We start from the raw sequence: 20,801 nt of genomic DNA on the forward strand, positions 1-20,801 counted from the left end.
TTTCCCATTTTGTCATGCAAGGTCGACAAGAAGTGGTGACAAGCAGAGAGTGAGAAAAAACTGAAAAGACACACCTGAAAGAGCTCAAACTCAAGACCTCCTACCATGCATTTTTGTCCCACAAAAAAAGCTGCTACATCATCACAAAGCCAAAAACAGCTTTAAACTCAGAAGGGACAAATGAAAAACAAATAAAATTTTACTTTGACCTCCTTCCAAAATGCCAATTCACATTGTGTTGGGAAGTCATAGAAAAATTTTTGATGTTGCTGCATTTTGACATCTACAACTCAGCAGTGGAAACAAACCCAGAAAAAGTACAACTCACAACGTGAGCAAGCACAGCACGAAAACTTAAAAACCACTCATTGACCCATGCAAAAATATGTACCATGTTGTTATCAAGCATGTGGACAGTGCAAGTTATGTAGGATGAGAAATATGCATTTATTACAGTAAGTAAGTCACATCTATCTACATATTGATAACGCATCTTACAGGTTAATTAAAACTGTAAATGCTGTAAACTAACTTATCCACGAAAATTTGCATTGTTATTATTCATCAAAGGGTTTTGTTAGTGAAAATGTCAAACTCACTCAGTGCAGGCTCGGCCAGATAGCTGTAGCGCTTACGTAAGGCTAGGGATGCAAAGGTATGACGTCGCTCTGGCTTTTCAGTCTGCAACAATAGTAAACAACACAAAATCCTATCAGATCTAGATCACCCTACAGTGTATAGTGCTGCCAAATGAGCAACATTTGGACCTTATAATGTCAAATTAAAGCAAACCCAATAGTCCGCATTAGTTGGTATTAACATAAGAACAAAGCCCATTTTAAACAGTTGTATAAAATGGCAGCAAATTCTTCTTTAAGGAGTATCACTGCACTGCAATCTTTAGTTAAGTGCTTACAATAGGTGTTGCCAAGCTAAGCACATTAGCTTGAGTTAGTCATGATAAGGCTACAAACTCTACCTTATAAGTACTTATAATCAATTTAAGCTAATGTTAATAAAGTTAAATCTTGACTAAAGAACAATGTAAGTATATCTAAACTCCAAAACCACTTATATCACATACTGTAGAGCGCAAAGGATAAGGATAAAACAGATATGTTTTCATATCTACAATGTCATGTCATGCAAAACTGAGCAGCTAAAGGTTGCTTTGAACAAGGAAAGCTTTTATTGCCCTTGTAGAAGCGGAAAGAAGGCTATGATGAGCAGAGCAGGGCCACTATAGATCTAGCGCAGAGCACAGCACATGGTGGGGAGGGTGTGGTTTACCTCATCCTCGGCATCTGACTCCATTTCCTGGTTCCCAAGATGCATTGCAGAAACGGAGGGGGGAGTAACATAACATGGAAAGCAGGGGGAAAAGAAACATCAGGGTGTGAAAAAGGAGTGAGTGACAGAAGCTCCAACTGAGAAGAGAAGCCACTTTAGCAAACTCAGCAAATGAAAAAAACAAAAAAAAACAAAACACAAACCAAACAAACAATAACCAAAAAAAAAGAAAGAAAAAAGTATAAAGCGCCAACACTCAGCAGCAAAAACAGCAAACTGAAGCCACGAAAAGCCAGCCTGATAATCAAAAAAAGCCTTCAGCACAAAAGCCCTCAGCCAAAAGCATGTCATCCAAATCAAAAGATAGGTAGGAACATAATGAAACAGCCAATGAACAAAGAATCCACTGCATAGATAACCGATATACATAGAGAAAAGCTTTAAACAGATAAAAGACACAGTGGCGGCAGTTTGGCCAAAGTCTTTCTCTGTCTTTCTTCTATCACTGTTATTGGGGCCGAAACTACCCTAACCATGAGAATGGTTATGGAGGTGACAACAGAGAATGGTGAGTTCAACGCTACCTTACCTTTTTCACTGCTGGAAGTGTGATGTTCAGGTTGCACACGGCGGTTTGTGGAAGGCCTTTTATGGTCTTACACTCTTTAAGGAAAGTGAGACGACCGCAGGCTTCCTGGCTCGGGTCTCTCACCTGGAGAGAGAAGATTGCTTCTTTATGTACCTCAGGCCTTTATAAGGCGATAGTCACTGCTGATTAAATGATCCACTGAAAATAATCAGGAAATATTTTCATAATGTTTTGATGATAGTGTTTTACTTTTATTTTTGCTTCTGCATACTTTATATTAAAAGTAATTTAATGTAATTGAATTGAATTTTTCAGCATTTTTTTGCAGAGATAATGTATATTATAAATTTGGGGACTGCATATTAAATAAGGGTACTACCACTTATGACAATATTATATTCAAGTACAGCGTGGTAGGGAATAGAAGAAGAAGCCGTTGTTAGTGGTGCACCAAGAGGTGACGTAGCATTGACGACGATAGGGTTACATTAAAACCACATTTTAACGCAGTGCTTGGAAATTTGTTGGAAATGTGTTTAAATTATTTGCTATTGTAAGATTAAACGTGCAGGATATAATATGGATAAAAAAAATAAAAATTTCAAAAAGATGCCACCAAAAAGCCTATGAGGCCTTGCTAAGACTAAATGTCTGTGATTTTGTTTTGACACATCATCTAATGAAATGTTTTGCTGTGACAAAGTGATCTAGTTCACACACAGGACGGATAGTTTTCACAATAACAGAGCACCAAATGATGCAAGAGGATTGATTATGGGTAACATGAAGTTAATGGGATCGATCAATAATGAGGTTATGTAGCAGTGCCAAAGGGAATTAGGTCATAGCCTGTGGACTGGGTTTTCATTGTGTTGAAAGCTAGTGTGGGAAGAGTAGGGCAACAAAGGCAAATAGAGCAAAAACAGTCACGACTTTGCATAACGTTATAACAGCGACAAACTTGTACTTGCTGCTGCTTTTGTCCAGAATTGTGTCTTGTTCCCTACTCTACTCTGTTATGACGCCTTGGTTATTTTAGTGGGTTTCAGCAAGTTTTCTGCCATGTTGATTTATAAATCCACATCCACGTTCCACCCAGAGCAGGATGGTGATGATCGAGTGTATGTTGTAATACCTTGACGCAGAAGGGCAAGCGGTTCTCCTTGAAGGCGTAGAAGTTAAGAACTAACTGCTGACCAGCTTTGGCCAGAGGAGCCAAGTTTCCATAGCAGTCCACATAGATGGGCCTGCCCTCCAGAACCTGAGAGAGCACATAGACAGGGTAAGAACAGCATTCAAAGTCAACAACTAAATGCAAGTTGCAAAATTAGCATTAGCAAGTATTCATGATAGGGGATGGGTGCAGCACATGGCTGTAACGCGGGGTTTGATGTTGTGTGCTAGATAAGAACAAAGGGTTAAAATCTGCTTCTAACCCTCAACAGAATGGAGCCCCGACACTGACTAAATATTGTAAAAAAAAAAAAAAAATATTATTCAAAAAAAATCATTCTATTTATTTTTCCTTTACCACCACTGAGTTCATAAAATAAATATTAATTCACTTTATACTTTAATTTATCTTTCACTAGCTTTTATATTGTTCAACTCTTTCATTTAGTCATTATCCATTTATTCACTATTTATTCACTTATTTAATTACTTAATAAGATAGATGGGTGTGTCATGAAGATCCAGAGCAGTAATATTGCTTAAATATAATAGGTTTGAAATGAGTGTTTCTGAAAAATGCTAGCAGCCTCCAAAAAGCACCGGGCAGGGGATGATAAAAGCATGAGAGTTATTCTGCAAGTTATCCATGGAAAGAACCTTTAATTACCAAAATAAAAGTGAAAAAAGTATAAAAAATAAATAGGTTGCATATAAATATTGAGAGAAACATTTTGATATAAAATAATACTGTCATAAGAGGGGGCTTCATTAGCATTAATTTTGCATCATGCTTCAATATCCCTCATCCTTGCATTTTGACAGGAGTAGAATAGATATTAAATAGATAATTAATCACTCATAAATATGTACCTCTATGTCCTTGCTCCTGGCCACTTCCTCAAAGTTCTCCTGCTGCTCCAGGGTCTTATCCACCTTGTCGTCTGTCATACAGAAGCACCTCAGTCTGGACTCCACTGGGTCATTCATCTTTGCAAACACCACAAACTTGGCCATGTAGGGCACACAGATCAGTTCCCTGTAGAGCTGTGTGGCCAGAGCCACCGTCTCTGGGATCTGGTGGCAGTCTGCCAACCAGAACCTGCACAAGTGATGAATGATAAACATTTCAGACACAAAAGCAAATACAACAGACTCAGTCAGAATCACTTGCTTGTCGTGTGACTCACCTGGCAGAAACATTGGTAGTGAAGGAGACGCAGTCGTTGACGAAGGTGAGAGGAGTTGTGCCTGTGATGTCTTCCCACTGTGCTGGGGACGTACCACCTGGTAGATACAGGTACAGGTAACATCAAACATTCTGAAGGTTTTCTTTTAATGTGATCAAGTTTTCTATATCTAATGTACAGGAAACATGGAATGACATATGTATGTGAAACGACACTGACATTACTGCTTCATGCAATATTTGACTAGCTCTACTGAAATAAGGTATATCCCAGAGAATTAGTGGAACATTAGGGTGAAATATCACCTTTGAAACATCTCTTTGAAAGACGTAAAGACTGGCCAAAATATCCTCACTTTCCAAATATGTCCTCACTCTTAACTCTTTAACACTTCAGCATATCTTCAGAAACGTACTAACACATACACACACCTGTAATGCTACAGAGAAGGCGAAGGCAGGGAGTACAGTCTCCTTTGTAGCCGTTGGTAAGGCCCTCCCCTGAGAGGGGCGGGACTGGGATTGTCATGGTGATGGGTTTGTGAAACTTCCGTCTCCTGGGCTCCACGGTAACGATCGGGCTGAAGGTTGCCCGGTTACCAAGGATTTTCTTCACGGTATCATCAGGTACTGGCTGGGCCTGGTAGAGAGGAGGCAACAGTCAATGAGTGATGTGTGTTTATGCTACATCTATACTGAAACTATTGCTTCACTACTTCTACTAATGCTAATGCTACAGCAAGAACTAATAATGTTATAAAGGCTAATGCTAATATTACTGCAACTACTGACTACCACTGCCGCCAATGCTAATATAATATGACTAATGTTACTACAACGACTAACTTCTACCTCTGCTAATGCTAATGTTAATAATACTACTAACAACTACAGCCAACCTATCTGCTACTAATGCTCATGCTACTATGACTTCTAACTACTACTGTTAACATTGCTTATCTAAAAGACCAACTTTCTGACAGTTGGTATATTCCAACTCACCTGCAGTCCAACTTTGATCTTCTTGGTTAACGCCCCCTCAGGAAAAGAGGCCTGAACCAACGGGACGCTCCGGCTGCATAGAGTCCCGCCTTCTGGTCCCATCTGATTGGTTTCCTGTCTGATCCTTGACACTACAGCAAAGTACTGTGGGAAGTCCTTGGTGATGATGCGGCAGATCCTCTTCCTCTCCAGCTCCTCAGGACTGTCCAGTTCTTCAGGAGAGGAAAATATATTTATTATCTTAAATTCTATTTAACACAGAAACAAAGTATGGATGGATCTAAATACTACAATACTACTACTAGATACTACAACAGAAACCAGAAAATTCTAGCTATCCAGTTATCTTTAATTACCTAACTAACTTATTTGACAAGGGCATAACATTTAAACCTGCTTTATGAATTGGTATTGGTATTATTATTTATCACAATTGTAGGTTATTGGCCCTAAAAATGACAAAAAAACAGAGTAAATGCTTGACACTAATGGTTTACTTTGGTATCTATAACATCAGACACTGAGTAGTCATTTGCTGATATTAATATATGCATCAAAATGTTGTAGGTTACAAAGTGAAGGACTCAAGGTCCCACAATGCATTGCCCTCCACCTCTCAGATCTCACCCAATAAGAATGAAAGACTGAAAGCAATTCAGTACATAGACCGCATGTGTTTTATGCCATCAGAAAATCAAAACTTATGTCATCACAATAATTTGCAAGAGTCTATAATCACACAGCAATCGACACATAGCAGCTTTAAAAACACCTTTAAGTCCCAGGATGACAGGTCTTTCCATATTTAAACTTGCCAGTGTGCCACTATAAGACCAAACTTTGACCAAATAATTAAAGAAAAAAAAAGAAAAGAAAAGAGAATCAGAACATGTGGCTTTACCTTCATCCATCCCATTGAGGAGCTGGTTGAGGTCATCAGTCTTACAGTCGCACAGATGCTCCTTCCAGGTTTCTCCGTTGTCGCTGCGCAGCAGGATCAGCTCTCTCTCCTGGCCCCGCATCGAGCCAAAATGAGGGATCTCCACTATCACAGGCCTGGTGAGGTACATGTCACGGAGATATGGTTAGGAACAAGTAAACCAAAACAAAAAAGTTCTACTTTACCATATATCTGTAGAATCTGATCGGAGTTTAGACAGTTTAGTTATTCCTCAAATCAGTGATTGTGGGAATTTTGTGAAAATCAATAGTTACACCAGAGCTCGACTAATTCAACATTAAATCTGAAACACAAATGATGACAGAAATATCATATAGTAGTTATTTATACATATTCGGGATATTAACAGAAATAACGGTGGCATTAATTCATTAAGTTTTCTTAAATTCTACAAATAAGGACAAATATGAATCACGAACATTGAAGGACACATGTCCCAGAAGCGCATTATACAAGGTATGAATTGTGGTTCTGTTGGTGGCAGTGTTGCTTCATAATGAAATGAAAGCTGTGGCAGTGCTGCAGTTTGATGGGACATTCAGAGTGCATGTCATGGCCTGGCATGACGTGACAAGACAGATGAAATGGGCTGAGGAGTGGGAGGAGAAAGCTGCACAGCCCTTACTTAAACAAGGCATGATAGCAACACAAGAGAGGAGGATGAACGTACTCTAGCCTGAGGACCATTGGTTTATAGGGTCACTCAGAGTAGAATAGAACAGAATAAAATACACACTGTGGAGGTATTGGAGGAACTATATTCATTGATCATCCCTTTGGGAAATCCGCAAAAAAAAAGGCTCAAAAAATGATGTCTCAATATAAGTGAGGAAACATAGATACATAGATACACTATTTACTGTTTTCTGCACCTCAACTGTAAACCTATGTATAACACTATAATGTTCACTATAGGGGTAATAAAAGTAGAATTTATGGCAGAACAGTTGCATTAGATTGCACAGGTATACCTATAAAGTGCAGTTTCTAATGTTATAGAGAAATAGTGTTAAAGTTTCATAGGTGTTTCTAACAGTTAAAATCTCATAATTTTATGAAGAAAAGCCTAAAGGTAACAGAGAGGAGAACTTTTATTGTGAAAAACAGTCTGAGTATAAACAAGATTGTAAAGTATTAAACCACAATTAGTCCAGTATCTATTGAGGCTCAGTTGCAGTTGCCCTGAAGTTTCACAGTGCAGAAATTTTATGGGACATGATGTAAACACCTTTCCGACTTGCCATGAAACCCTGAGGTAACATGGATCAGTATAATGTAACAAAACTCTTTCCACCAATGGAAATTCTTTACACACAAAAAAAGAAAAAAAAAAACTGTGAGATGACATAAAACTGATCTTAAAGGTGAAGTAAAGTAACAGCAGTCATGGGAAGCAGGATGATGCTTGGCTTGAGGAGGAAAAGGCTCATGCCCAACAAGCGCAGTCCAGTCCAGCCAATCAAAACCTTTTACTTTCAGTGACATCAGAAGCCCACTGAAAGCCTCTGAAATAAAAATAAAAAAAATACAATGGTCTCTAAATGAAAGTAACTATAATGGTTTTAAATTGTGTAGTTTTAGGAAGAATTTTACAATCTCAAATGCAAAAACTATATTCTATGTCTCTCCCTGTGATGTTACTGAGGCTAAAACAAATCCACTCTGCTGTGGTGGACCCATCCTCCAGCTAGTAAGCTTACTGACTTACTGTTCTCCTCCCTTCAAAATAATCATCACTATGTCATTGATTTCTTCCCAAAACTACATGGCAGCCATATAATATAAAGCTGTATCCTAGCAAATTAAAGTCAACGGTGATGGGTAAAATAATCATATCCATCAGCATGAATCAGCCTCAGTCATGTTGTTTCTTTTGGGGGAGGCGGGAGGTACAGGAGGGAGAGGAGTGGTGGGGGGAGTTGGGGGTGGCTATGTTTGGTTCCTACCCAACAAATCTAGTTCCTCTGGGTCCCAGCTGTAGCACTGGACTAACCAGGCTCTCGCCTTCATTAAGGGCTGGCAGCTTTCTGGGAAGATGTAGTTTACTGTGTCCGCAGAAATAATGAACACACACACACACACAAAACACACACTCGCAAAGTCAGTAAAAGCACACACACCACTGAGGTCTGGTGTTGTTATCAGTAATGAGACTCCTACTCCTACTACTTCTTTCCAGTGCTCTTAGTGATATCAGCACACTTAACGGCATCACTCACAGGTAAACAGAGGCAGGCAACTGAGGAGTCTTGTTTCTGATTGGCTGGCAGGAGTGGGTTTATTTTCAGTAACCGCTCAGTATAACCGGACACCTTTGATGCTGGTGCTTGTTTTCTGTCCTAAATCATTGTGCCACTATTAAACTGTAGGTTTAAAAGCAACAGCGAGGCTTGGCTAAAGAACTTAGAACTAGGGTTATTGCTGCATTTCTTTGGATTTACTGATTGTAAATTGAATATGTTTGGGTTTTGAATGATTGACTGACATGACTTTGGGCTCATGGCATTTTTGGTACTATTTTCTGACATTTTACAGACTAAACAATCAACTTAAAACACTTATTTGATAAATAAAACAACTAACTTGCAGTCCTATTATTATTATTATTTATAATGTAAATGTACTCTACTGTAACAGGCTTTTTCTGTCTGTAACCAAGTTCAGAACCATCTTTATTAAACATGTTTGAATCAGTTTCTTCAGTTTTTAAATGCTTCTTGACATGAAGTATTAATGTACAGTATATAACCATGATCACCTTTGCCTTTCTTTTGTTTAACAATCTACATTTTGTACACAGTTCACATCAAACACAGCTGGGCAACTTGCTTGAGGGCGAGCACACTGTAACAATTACACTTAAACTGCAAATTAAACTGCAGGTATCACCCCTCAACATGCACATACACACATTCACCCTTTCAAATAGGAACGCAGATGGTTGGAGATGGCGATGGCAAGAAGCAGAAGGAAGGAGATGTCAAGTCATCGAGCTAAAGTGCACTAAAATAAGCAATTAAGCAAACATTACCAACAACATCAGTGAGGTTTAAAAATTAAGATGAAGTCTTACCCGAGGAACTGAGCTCCTGCCGGACCGACCTCGACCAGTCGGCTGGCCAGGCCTTCTCCTTCCACCATCGGAGGAGGTGACGCCAGTTTGTGCCTCTTGACCAGTCGACAGGTGATCCTGGTGGGCGCCGTGCACTTTCTCGGCGGGATGATGATGCGCATGCCGTTGTGACGACTTCCTCTCATGGAGCCGCCCCTGGCGTCGACCATGAAGCTGACCAGGAACCTGATGGAGAGCGAAGAAGGAAGAAAAAGGGAGAAGAGAAGGAGGAAGGAGACAAGGAGTGATAGGAAACAGAGAGAAACGTGAAGCAAAAGACAGGAAATAAAACAGTGAGAGAAAGAGCAGCATGTGGGGAGAAAATGAGAACCAGAGAGGGAGAGAGGGAAAGATATAGAAGAGGAGTGGAATAAGACGTCAAATATACGGTTTTATTAGTTTAACAGCAGTATTGATGGAGAGAGAGGAGCTTTAGTTGGGGTGATCGCTTCCCATGCTGTGATCCTCAAAACACACACAAAAGTAAGTGTGAGCAAAAGAGTAGAGAGAAAAAGAAAGAAAGAAGAGATGTGGGAGGAGTTTTCTGTGTTGGCTGTGGCTGTGGTGGCACAAGTAGAAAAAAAACTTTGCCAAGTAGATGTTAGAGTTTTGCCACATCCATTTCCAAATTCTTAAATGAATCGATTATTCTTCCTTTTTTGACAAAATGGCAATAAATGCTCTATTATTGTGTGTGGATGCTTTAAGAATCAGACAGCCAAGATGCCAACACAGGAGCCTCCTGTGTATCCTGTGTTCTACCAATATTAGAAGGGAATCTGTGTAGATGTGTGTAACTCATTGTAACTTAAAGAAGGAAGTCACAAAACTCACACACAGATTCACACCATGCAATCTGGTAACTGAGGTGTCACGTTAGTATGCATGTGGTTGCTGAACAAATAGTGCCTGAATTATTCCTTTGAAAAGTTTGATTAAGTTTAGAGCAAAGGCAAAGATTCACACAAACTGACACTTAATGTGACCTGTTGAAATATATATGTATAACTACTGATCCATGAATGTTTGAGTCTGTTTTAACTGTCAAAGAGCAGAACTTGCTGGTGGAAAATGTAAAAACATCCAGATCCAGCTGTAACTGAAGTCCATGTCATTCCAAACACAACTCAACATAAGTTCTTTCAGATCAGTTAGAGACTCGCAAAGATTTCCGAATAAACACAAGTAACGACACAGTTCACATGTGAGGAGAGCAAACACTGATGTTATGGAGTGAACAGAGAGGAGGGGGGAGGGAAGGGGTGTGATGTCACCAGAAACAAGGTAGAGGTAGTAATAAAGAGGAGCAACCAATCACAGTCAATCACCTGCTGTCGTACTGCGGGAGCGGAGAGGAAAAACTGCAGGATGGACGACAAAGCAACGCAGGAGTGACAGGTCAACAACACAGCTTTGTCATTGAAAACACCACTGAGAAGATGATTACCAAGGAGTCCTTTCATTTTTTGGAATGATGCTAATTTGCTTTGTGGCGGGGAGTTACATGAAGGAATTGATACCACTCTCATGTCTGTAAGCTAACTGTGAGGCTAAAACCAGCAGGCGGTTAGCTTAGCTTAGCACCAAGACTGGAATAGTTGTTTTGTACAGATTTAACAAAGGAGATATAACATATTCATTTGTGAGCTAGCAGTTTCCCCTTGTTTCCAGTCTTTGTGCTAAGCTAAGTTAACCGACACACGGCTGTGGCTTCATTTTTTCTTCTACTTTATTTGCCAGACAGACAAGAGAAGTATCAATCTTCTCATCTAACTCTCTGCCAGGAAGTGAATTAGTGTATTTCCCAAAATGTCAAACTTAAGCTCTAAGTTGCAGCTCCTTCATCTCAATAATTAGGTGAGTCACTGGTGGGACTGCTGCTGCAAGGCCAAGAATTCACTTGGTTATAGAGAAACTCTCTCTCTCTCTCTAGCAGTGGCCTTGAGCAGTTTCTAAGGATACACAGTGCTGTGCAAAGGTTTTAGACCCTTGAGAGGTTTCATTTCTTCTCCATGATTGGCCCCAAATTCATTCTACAAGATAAAAATGATCTAAAACTTACAGCCAGAGTCATAAAGATCTATCTTCAGTGACAAGAATAACAAGGAGAGTCAGTCAAGGATTATATGAAGAGACAGAAGACATTGAGACAGAATACATCCATACATCTCAACTGTGGTAAGTTCTCCAAGATGCATGGAAAAACCTACCTGCCAAGTTAAACTGTGCACGAGTATACCAAGGAGAACAGGTGCTTTTACAGGCAAAGGACGGTCACAGAGTTTTTATCTGTTTGCATTACGTTATCTAATCAATATAACTGTAAAAAGCATCCTCACTTTACTTTTAGTGCCTAAAACTTTTGCACAGTACTGTATGTTTTTATCACTTTACCATATTCTTACACGGTAATTAGGGAAATAGAGGAAGTGTAACTTTTGCTAACAGATAAGCTTTACAGTTTGAAAAGAACAGACAATCAGAGAGGATGAAGAGAAAGCGCTGCAGGTAGGAGCCGTTTTCTCGAGGGGAGACAAAATGAGAGAGAGAGAATTGGGAAGGAAGACAGACAGAGAATATACAAAACAGGTCGGTAGAAGACAAGCACTTGTCTTGTAACCGCCCTCCGTCTTTCTTTTTCGCTAAAAGCTGAAAACAGAGTTCACATAAACATACTTTGGTTTTTTTCATCCATTCATCCAAAGGTGCTTACCCGGAGTGTATTGGTGAGGAGACTAGGTTGACATTATCCAGTGCATCTGCAGTCCAGCTGTACCTCCTCAGAGACTCGCTGTCAAAGTCCTTAGCCACCGCCAAATGCTGCGGAGGAGAAAACAAAGTCAATACAAAGCAGAAGAAAGTGCATGTAAGTGCATGATGGTTGCTGGGGAATCCCGTGTGTGCACAAGACGAGGGTGGAGAAATGATCCATCAATATATGAAGAAATCAAACGATGTAAAACACAAAAAAGCTCTTTTAAAGAAGCCATGCGCAGCAGAAAGAGGCACATTTAGAAAACACTATGAAGTCAACCTTCTAAAATGTCCTACTGGGAGAAACATCACATTCAAAATAAGAAAAGATCTCCAGGACACACAAATACTGACACATAAATCTGCTCTAGTAGAAATTAAAGCTGGTTTTGTGACATCTTAATGAAATTCAGATCATCAGCGAAAAAAAAAAAGCAAAACATAAACAGAATAATCACCTTTCAAGAGAAAAATCACGACTTTAAGGATGGAAAGAAAGAAAGGAACCAACATCACATGCAAAAAAAAAAATAAAACAACACAAGCCGAAGAAGATATGATGGTATAACTGAACTGAAAAAGAATGTTATAGTGTAAATAACAACAGAAACTGAATGACGTGTTCTCACATGCGCTGATAGGAGTGCATGACAACTTGAACATCTACCTTATTGTGTTCTACAATGAACGACCTTTCCTTGCAGAGCATCTGAAGCAGCGTGAGAGGAGACGAGCCGTTATTCAGCAGCTGCTACATTCACAAATCGTATAACCGCGTTCCTCTTAGGCTTTCTTTCAAATTACTGTGCAGCATGATGTCTCTCTCTGGTACAGTGGAGCATGTCCAAACTCCTAACAGCAGTTCTTGTTTAGCCCACTGATACACAGCAATACTTCGACCAAACATTCATTGTCTAATTGCTTTCCAATTGAAAAATGTTCAATATATTTATCCCTCTGAGGCTTTCAATGATCAACCTTAAAGGGGCACGCCACTGATTTTACATATGACGATAACATTGACCTTTACTCATCTGGCAGAAGCTTTTATCCAAAGCGACTTACAAGTGAGGGACTGAAGCTTCAGTGCAGTAGGGGACTTTGAAGTAAGTACTAAGAACAAAATCTATTCAATAAGGTGAAGTGCAAAGATATCAGGTAAAGAAAAAGAACTTTCCAACCGAAGGCAATGAAAGAAAAGTATTGCGGTGCCATCAGTGGTGAAATGTGCGTATCCTATTACCAACAATATAGACATTTTTCGAACACCACCGGCCCTGTCTACACACAGTTCATCGAGTTCATCTTGTCTTGTGCTTTTATTGCTGGGCACCTTTCTGTACCTGTTTGGAGGGGATACCAGGTGGTCCGTGTTGAGTGCTAATTCAACATTTTAAGAAACTGAGATATACTTCAGCTGCTGCCTATGCAAGCAACTCTGGCCAAGCCTTCATGCTGAATCATGAACTGATATATACTGTACATCCAAAGATTTACTTTTTATTTTGATGCATATAAAAACAGCACATACATATAATCCTGCCTTTTATACTAAAATAATGCTTGTGAGGTTTTTCACTCATGCACAAGTCCACTGATGGGAGACTTGAGATGTATTCTACAATAAGTTTCGTTTTACCCGAAGTGCCATTTTGCTGCATCCTTAAAGAAAGTGGGCCATCACAGTAATCCCTCCTAGATAGCCGCACTGACCACTAATCTCATTTTCCTCTTTCAGTAAAATGTAACGGGATTGTCAGCACCAACTCAGGTGTAAGAGGATTGGCGAATAGCCTGGCTTTTGGCACAGCACCAGCACAGCTTGGCACATTTGAAGACAGAACTGTGTCTCTTGTGAAGTTAATGACCTGTGGATTACTCACCGACTGAGAGAGTGAGAGAGAGAAATGCAGACAGAGATAGACAAAAAAAAGAGATGTAACCTTTAAACACCTATACAGCCAGTCATGTGTACGTACCATCTCCTTATTGGGGGCCAGCATCTCCTCTATCATCATGCTGTCGCGAGTGAACGAGCTCCGGTTCAGCGTGTTGGACCTATCAGAACTGAAGGAACGTAGGCTTGGTGTGGTTGCCGTAGCAGTCACGGATTACCAAGACAACAGTCACAATGATGGAGAAGGGGAAGTGAGGAGGAGTTGGGAGGGGTGTGGGTGTAAGGGGGGAGGGAGGGGGTGGTATGAAAGTGAACAGAAAAAACAAACATAAACACATTAAATGCATGCAGCTTCCAGGAACCTGACTGTATGCCACCAGTGACAACAAACAACAACCACAAGGCAAGAAAGAACCTTCTTGAGGAGGGAATTCAAGAAAGAAATTGGTGCGTGAAGGCTACTAATATGTCTGAGGCAACAAAAAACATCTTAAGTAACCAGATAAACTCCAGAAATCCAGATGCAAATGCAGTCAGTGCTGTCTGATTTTCCAAATAATCCCTCTTGGCTTGTGAACGTAGTGGAAAAAAACATGTTTGGTCACAACAGTCACTACATTGTCTACACCTGTTCTGACAATTACAGCTTTTTAGCCTCTTCAACTTGGCTCTTCACACCAAGCCAGCACACAATGTGAACGCCCTGAAAGCCTGAGTGAGGCAGAGTAGCTTATGAAAGTTAAGTAGATTACTGTATGATGGACAATGGACACAGTGCTGGGACAGGAAGCTTGTGTTGGTCGTCATGATGAAATGATTTGCACATACGCATCTTTTGACCATAAATCCAGATTAAACTGTAGATCCTTCATAAAAGCTGAAGTTTCTGTCCCAGTGAATTTTTTCCAGTGACTGTTTGCTGCGATGGTTTTCGAGAAAGACTTTTATGGGGCAAATAAAGAGCATTCCTCAGCAATGACATGTGATGAATGTTTGCTTGCAACATCATCCACAATTACACGACGCTGTTTGCTCTACACAAATAAAACCAATTAGTCTGGGTGTAGAGGAAGTGCTATGTGGAACAACATGGTAAAAACACACACACACACACACACACACACACACACACACACACACACACACACAGAATGGCCATGGTTGCAACATCATTTTTTTTTTTTATCCTATCAGCTTCATGACTGGCTGGTCGACCAGGGGAGAACAGTCCTTTCTCAGTAACCCCTTTGGAAATTTAGCTCTGGCTCTGTTGCCTGTAGTGTTCTGATATATGATGTAATTCCTTTTGGAAAATCATATTTAGTCTGGGTGTTGAAATATACTGTAATATTTGTTGCTGCCAGTTTGTCTGAAGATAAAAGCTGAAAAGATAATAAATACAGGTTTTATTGGACAGTTTAATAACAGCAGTGCTGCTTCTGTGGACTTTGGGGTTGTAATATATACAGATATACAACCATATTTCAAGAAAAAATAAATATATATGAATGAAAATCAACACAGGCAGCGCAGTCTACATTCAATTTCATTACATATATTACAGATTGGATAACAGACGTATCTGTTTTCCCCTGAAAAAGTCTGCTTGCTCTGCTGATCGAGCTCATCGCTCCCCCTAGAGTCCTGGAGGACGTCTGGTGTAGCGATTCTAGTTGCATGTGTTTTCATATTTGTTTCCCTTAATGTTTGTGCTTTCTGTCTTGTACGTGCTCTGTGTTTAGGGGCCGCTTCATACATCTGCATAGAAACTGTAAAATAGAAAAGGATAGTGGCCAACTACTCATTCATTCCATCTGGCATTAACATGAGCAACGAGCAGTGAATGACTCAGTACCCTACATGCATTTATTTGTGCTTTTCCACTTCCTTTACAGCCATACTATTCTGGTCTCTTTGTTTTTAACTTTGTGTGTATGTTGTTACTCTATGTGTACAGCGTGAGCTCAGTCAAAGACAAATTTACATTGCTTGCTGGCAAAACATAAAATGCTATCTTGCTGTCCAATGAACCTTTTGTTGTTTCTTTTCAAATATAAAATATTTCCACGATTAAATTGTACTCTTTGAACATGTAAAAAAATGTACGTTTTTGTACTAAAAGCATATATCCTTCTCAAGAGTAACAGTGCTTGACACAAGGCACAGAGAGATTTGATTATTTTGCACTGTCCATTCTTTGTCATAAACTATATGACACTAAACTGATGAAGGCAATAGCATCCCTATTGTCTCCGGATATATCAGTTCAGGTCCCTGGAAGCTCGATGAAGAAATACTCCACACAGAAACCAAAATGATGCAAAGCTCCACCTTTGTGGTGAAACACACAAAGACCTCAGGCATAAATAATACGGTCACCACAGTCAAACACAAAAGCAAACACAACAGGGTATTCTCTATGAGCGAAAAACCCTGCTGAGCTTTTTTTCAACTGAAAGCAAGAAACAGGAGAAAGATCACACAAGTGAACCACAGTACACAACACAGTGTCTGATGTTAACATACAACAGTGTCAAAAAAAACAACCAAAATGCTCAAAATCATTAAGTTAGTAGTCAAACATACACAGTAAATATGTATTACATTGGACCACAAAGTCATGATATTGATAGGGACTGGGGTCTGGGGGTGTGTAGGAGGGTGTAGGTGGAGGGAAAGGTGTGAGATGGGTGGGGTGGGGGCAGGGGAGGTGTAGGGAGGCCTCTTCATGCCTTCAGCCTTACCTGACTTTGGGACTAACATTAAGAACGGACATGAGGAGAGAATAAAAGATCATGAACAAACAGAGGAGTGGACAGAGAGATGCAGTGAGGAGCAAAGCCAGAGCAGAGATGCAGGTTGAGTGATGGCAGATGCTGACCGACTGACTGACTGACTGACTGACCGACTGACCAACTGACTGACCACCTGTCGTCCTGCCTGGCATCCTCACTGCTCGCTCTCTGACTAAAACTTGGAGCGTATGTCTAATTTACAACTTATAAACTCCAAATTTTCACTCACATTAATACTCAATTATCTCAATTTTAATGATTTATTACAGAGACGTGAAGAGGGAGGAGTTATTTCAGGTGTTCACGATCCCACATGTAAAAGTTCATTCTCTGCATAGATAATGTTAGGTAACTGACATTTTGGGAACTTCCAAGGCCTGGATAGGCACAAAACTCTCCTTTATGAATATTGAGTACAAAAGACTGTATTATCTACATTGTTATGGCAAAAGTATTGACAAACAATTGCCTCTTTACACATCCAGCAGTTGTGTTTCTACTCTCCTGTGCTCTGTTTTACTACACACCTCTTTCTGACTTCTTTGAAGCTGAGGCTCATGGGTATTGTGGTCTTTAGAGCCATTTCCCATACCAAACTGACTTCTCAGTAATGAAGTGAAGTGAATTAATTCCAACTGACGGCTGTAACACAAACCTATAGTATCATCAAATTAAAGGGAAACTTTAAAATGAGATATTTACACATGCATTTTGTAATGTTAAAAGTGAAAATGCTAATGCAAATAATCACTGAGAAAAAAAGAACAAACATGACATATAGTAAGTACTATTTTCTTTCAATTCAGTAATTGTGCCAAAAATAATAATTAGATATAAAAGCCTGAAAAGGGATGTTCAGTTTCTGATATTTTATAAATCCATTCGCTTCCTAAATTGACTGAACTGGAAGCAATTTAAACCCATCTCTGCGGAGGACCAGAAATTTGTTACAGCAATTCTAAACTTGGTTTAACTGCCCCGCCACACACACATTCCCACATCCCCTCTCACTCAAACAGTGTGTGTTGATCTAACCCACTGCTCAAGGCCATGCAATCGAACATGTTTCTAATTTCCTGTGGCTCAGTGTCCATGTGTGTCACTCCTCAGATATTCAATAACCCCTCCCTCTTCAGCGTGTTGCACAAGTGTCAATATTTTCGTGCGAAGAAAAAGTTCAACAGCGACAGAGAGCGAACTATGACCTCCCACTTGTGAGGGGGAAATGTGTGTTTGTGTGTGTGTGTGTGTGTGTGGTCAGGAGACTTCTTCTGGGTAATATCTGGATAGTGAGACTTTACCAGAAAGTTTTGGGAAAAAAATTCATATCAAACTGCAAAAAACTGCTGTTTGGGCCCTGACAGCTCTTTGTGACTGTTTGTGTGGGAAAATGGTTTTCAGATCATGAGCTTTCACAAGACTTCTTGTACTGCTACAGACTAATAGTTCATGTGCTTACAGTGTAACCCTGTCACCCTATTAATCACACCGGATGACATTATCAAGAAATCACTGTGTTTCTTGGAGCTTTGAAAAAGACTCTTCCACATGCCATAAGTCAGTGTATCTCCTAAATTAACTGTAATACCAATCAAAAACAAAGACGACTACAGTGGTAATGTCATATGCTTGCAATTAAAAAAAAAAACAAACACCACAATTCACCATTTTTATGCGAAATCCTGCAACTAATTTATCTGTATTTTAAGGTTGAGTCACACCATTAAGTGGCCACACACTTTGTTAAATATTTTGTGTGGTTTGTTGAAGTTTGATGACGTAAGGACGACTTGCTATCCAGCTAAAAACATGCTAGTGATAGTATGCCACATTTGCCGTCTTTCTATTTTTTCTGCATTTTGTTATTGGGATTGCACATAACTCATCGAAAGCAGGAAAAAAAAGAGATCTCTGAGCTAGCATGCTTGCCAACTCTCACTAAAGCTTGTTAGCCCAGTCGCTAAGCTATTAGCTATTTAGTCCATATTTCTATTAACATTGATATTCCCCATTTCAATACTTTTTTTAATTATTGCTCTGCATGCTCATCAACTGTGTGATTTTAATCTTATGTTTTTATATTCTGTTTTTAGGATGACTTTGTAACATATGTCCAGGGACTACAGATGAAAAATATCCTCTTGGCTAACTCTGGTGCATTTACAGCATGCTAATCAAGCCAAGTTTTGGTATTCCTGAATAGCCAGCGTTAGCTTTAACAGCTGTTTACTGACCAGTCTTGCCAAGAGCTTCAGCCATTGTTGTGTTTACAATAAAAAAGGTTGTAATACGCTCTTTGAGAAGTGCTACTGCTTCAGGGCACATTGGATGCTACAGTGACTCGGTATCAGAAAGTGACAAGACATGCCGAGGAGGCTGGAGCTAGCTTATTAGCATGCCAACTTCAATAGAAAAAAAGAAGTGATAGAAATAAAAGCAAAACAAGAGGTTGTTTTCCATCGCTGGGTACAGCTCTTGGCGAGTAAAGGAATGAAGTTTGATGCTGAACTCACAGCATTTCTTCTAGACTGGTAAGTTAACAGCTGTTAATACTAACGTCCACTATGTAGCAATAGCAAAACTTACAAGCTAGCTTACTAGCTCCTTTAAACAATCCAGTAAATAAATGAATAAAAAGTTGATGGTGCTACACAGTTACAACAGCTTTCTCTTCATCAGCCCAAATTTGCATGTCAAAATTCAGCATAGTACTTGAATTTGCTTCAACCCTGTGAGCCTTTAGGACGACTAGATTTTTGTTCAAAATTTGACTCTTTTAAAAGCTGTTGTGACTGGGCCTTTACACATCTCAGAGGTCACTGAGAGTCTTCTCATTTTGTGAGTAATGTATGTCATAGCAATTAATATTAACATGCTACATGTACAATTTAACAAACATATAAATAGTCATTACATTGGCTGTTGACTGAGATGTAACATACAGTGGTGTGTCTTACCTTTGTGACCGTGCACCGACACTGAAGCCCATGTAGCCCTCCTGAGGGAGCGAGTCGTCCCCCAGCTCCCGCAGGTCCTGCGGGGCCAAATATTTGTCCGTGTCCCCCGTCATTGCATCGTCACCTGGAGGTTTGAAACACACAGGGCAGAAGAAAGTTTACAAAAAGAGAGAATAAGTTGCCTTTCCAGGGTATGTGTCCAAAACTTGCTGTTGAGGAAACTAAGCGTACAGAGAATGAACAAGTAATACTCTCCCCTCCCTCTATAACTACTGTCCAGCTTCACTTGCGCAGTACACATATCCTGCTTCATCTGAGATCCTCAATATTTAGCGATGACAGACTAGCTTTACCGCCATTTGTGTAAAAATGGGAAATTCTATGAATGGCTCCAGTGAGCGTTTTCTTGTTTTTGTCGTCCACACGGACCATTACAGAGCAGCTCTTTTAGACAGACAGATCAATTCAGACTCTGCCCAGAGGCTGTTTTCCAGTTCAGCGTTGGTCCAACAAACACACACAAACAAAAGTCTTGCTGTCACTAAAAGCTTTTTGTCTCAGCCCCCTGGCATGTCAACACTAACCAGTAAAGCTTGCAAACAAAAAATAATGCTGCTGTCAATAACTTGTTATGTCAGGTTAGTTTAGTTACTTAACAGTAATTAAAAGCTTTAAATATACTAATTATTAGCTAATGTTACTTTTGACCAGGTTTCACTGACAAAGGACAATATTTCCAGTTAAGGTGAATTAAAACAGTCAGCACAGCAGAGCTCAGCGTCATTTCAGCTAGCAAATCACTCAAGCTATAAAACAAGTGTTTAAAGAGTTGAAACATACGTTAGAGGCCTAGCAGGAACACAGTTAGCAGCATGTTATTCTCCTCTGGTGTACTGTAGATCCTAGCCTACTGATGAACCGGTGACCACAGAGTTGAGAGAGGGAGAAGTGAGGAGAGGAGGAGCAAGTGCATGCAGGCGGAGAAACCAAGGGAAAGAAAAGGAAGGCATTCCAGCAATCACAAAGCACTGGAGAGGAGGAGACCCCCCCCCCTTCCCCTGTCCCCTCACCCCCTGCTGCTACAG

The 20,801-nt window shown here is 40.0% G+C and overlaps 1 protein-coding gene across 5 annotated transcripts in view; it reads right to left on the bottom strand.

The window, feature by feature from the left end:
• The window catches only part of LOC111656169 (ankyrin-3-like), a 115,271-nt gene that overhangs the window by 26,188 nt on the left and 68,282 nt on the right, over positions 1 to 20,801 (bottom strand). For 3 of the 5 annotated variants that reach the window (XM_087174384.1, XM_087174380.1, XM_087174382.1), the window contains 14 exons: positions 19,717 to 19,840; positions 14,047 to 14,149; positions 12,027 to 12,133; positions 10,642 to 10,674; positions 9,275 to 9,499; positions 6,142 to 6,296; positions 5,241 to 5,452; positions 4,671 to 4,878; positions 4,240 to 4,336; positions 3,923 to 4,151; positions 3,015 to 3,140; positions 1,880 to 2,002; positions 1,291 to 1,317; positions 600 to 681 (listed from right to left, as the gene is read on the bottom strand). In XM_087174384.1, the coding sequence (XP_087030510.1) occupies positions 600 to 681; positions 1,291 to 1,317; positions 1,880 to 2,002; positions 3,015 to 3,140; positions 3,923 to 4,151; positions 4,240 to 4,336; positions 4,671 to 4,878; positions 5,241 to 5,452; positions 6,142 to 6,296; positions 9,275 to 9,499; positions 10,642 to 10,674; positions 12,027 to 12,133; positions 14,047 to 14,149; positions 19,717 to 19,840 (1,851 nt within the window). The remainder of the gene's footprint in view (positions 1 to 599; positions 682 to 1,290; positions 1,318 to 1,879; positions 2,003 to 3,014; positions 3,141 to 3,922; positions 4,152 to 4,239; positions 4,337 to 4,670; positions 4,879 to 5,240; positions 5,453 to 6,141; positions 6,297 to 9,274; positions 9,500 to 10,641; positions 10,675 to 12,026; positions 12,134 to 14,046; positions 14,150 to 19,716; positions 19,841 to 20,801) is intronic. The other 2 variants (XM_087174381.1, XM_087174383.1) reach the window with 2 other exon arrangements.

This window comes from Seriola lalandi, unplaced genomic scaffold, assembly GCF_002814215.2.
Source record: "Seriola lalandi dorsalis isolate HSWRI2012SDOR001 ecotype SW California unplaced genomic scaffold, Sedor1 jcf7180002054346, whole genome shotgun sequence".
Taxonomy (NCBI): Eukaryota; Metazoa; Chordata; class Actinopteri; order Carangiformes; family Carangidae; genus Seriola; species Seriola lalandi.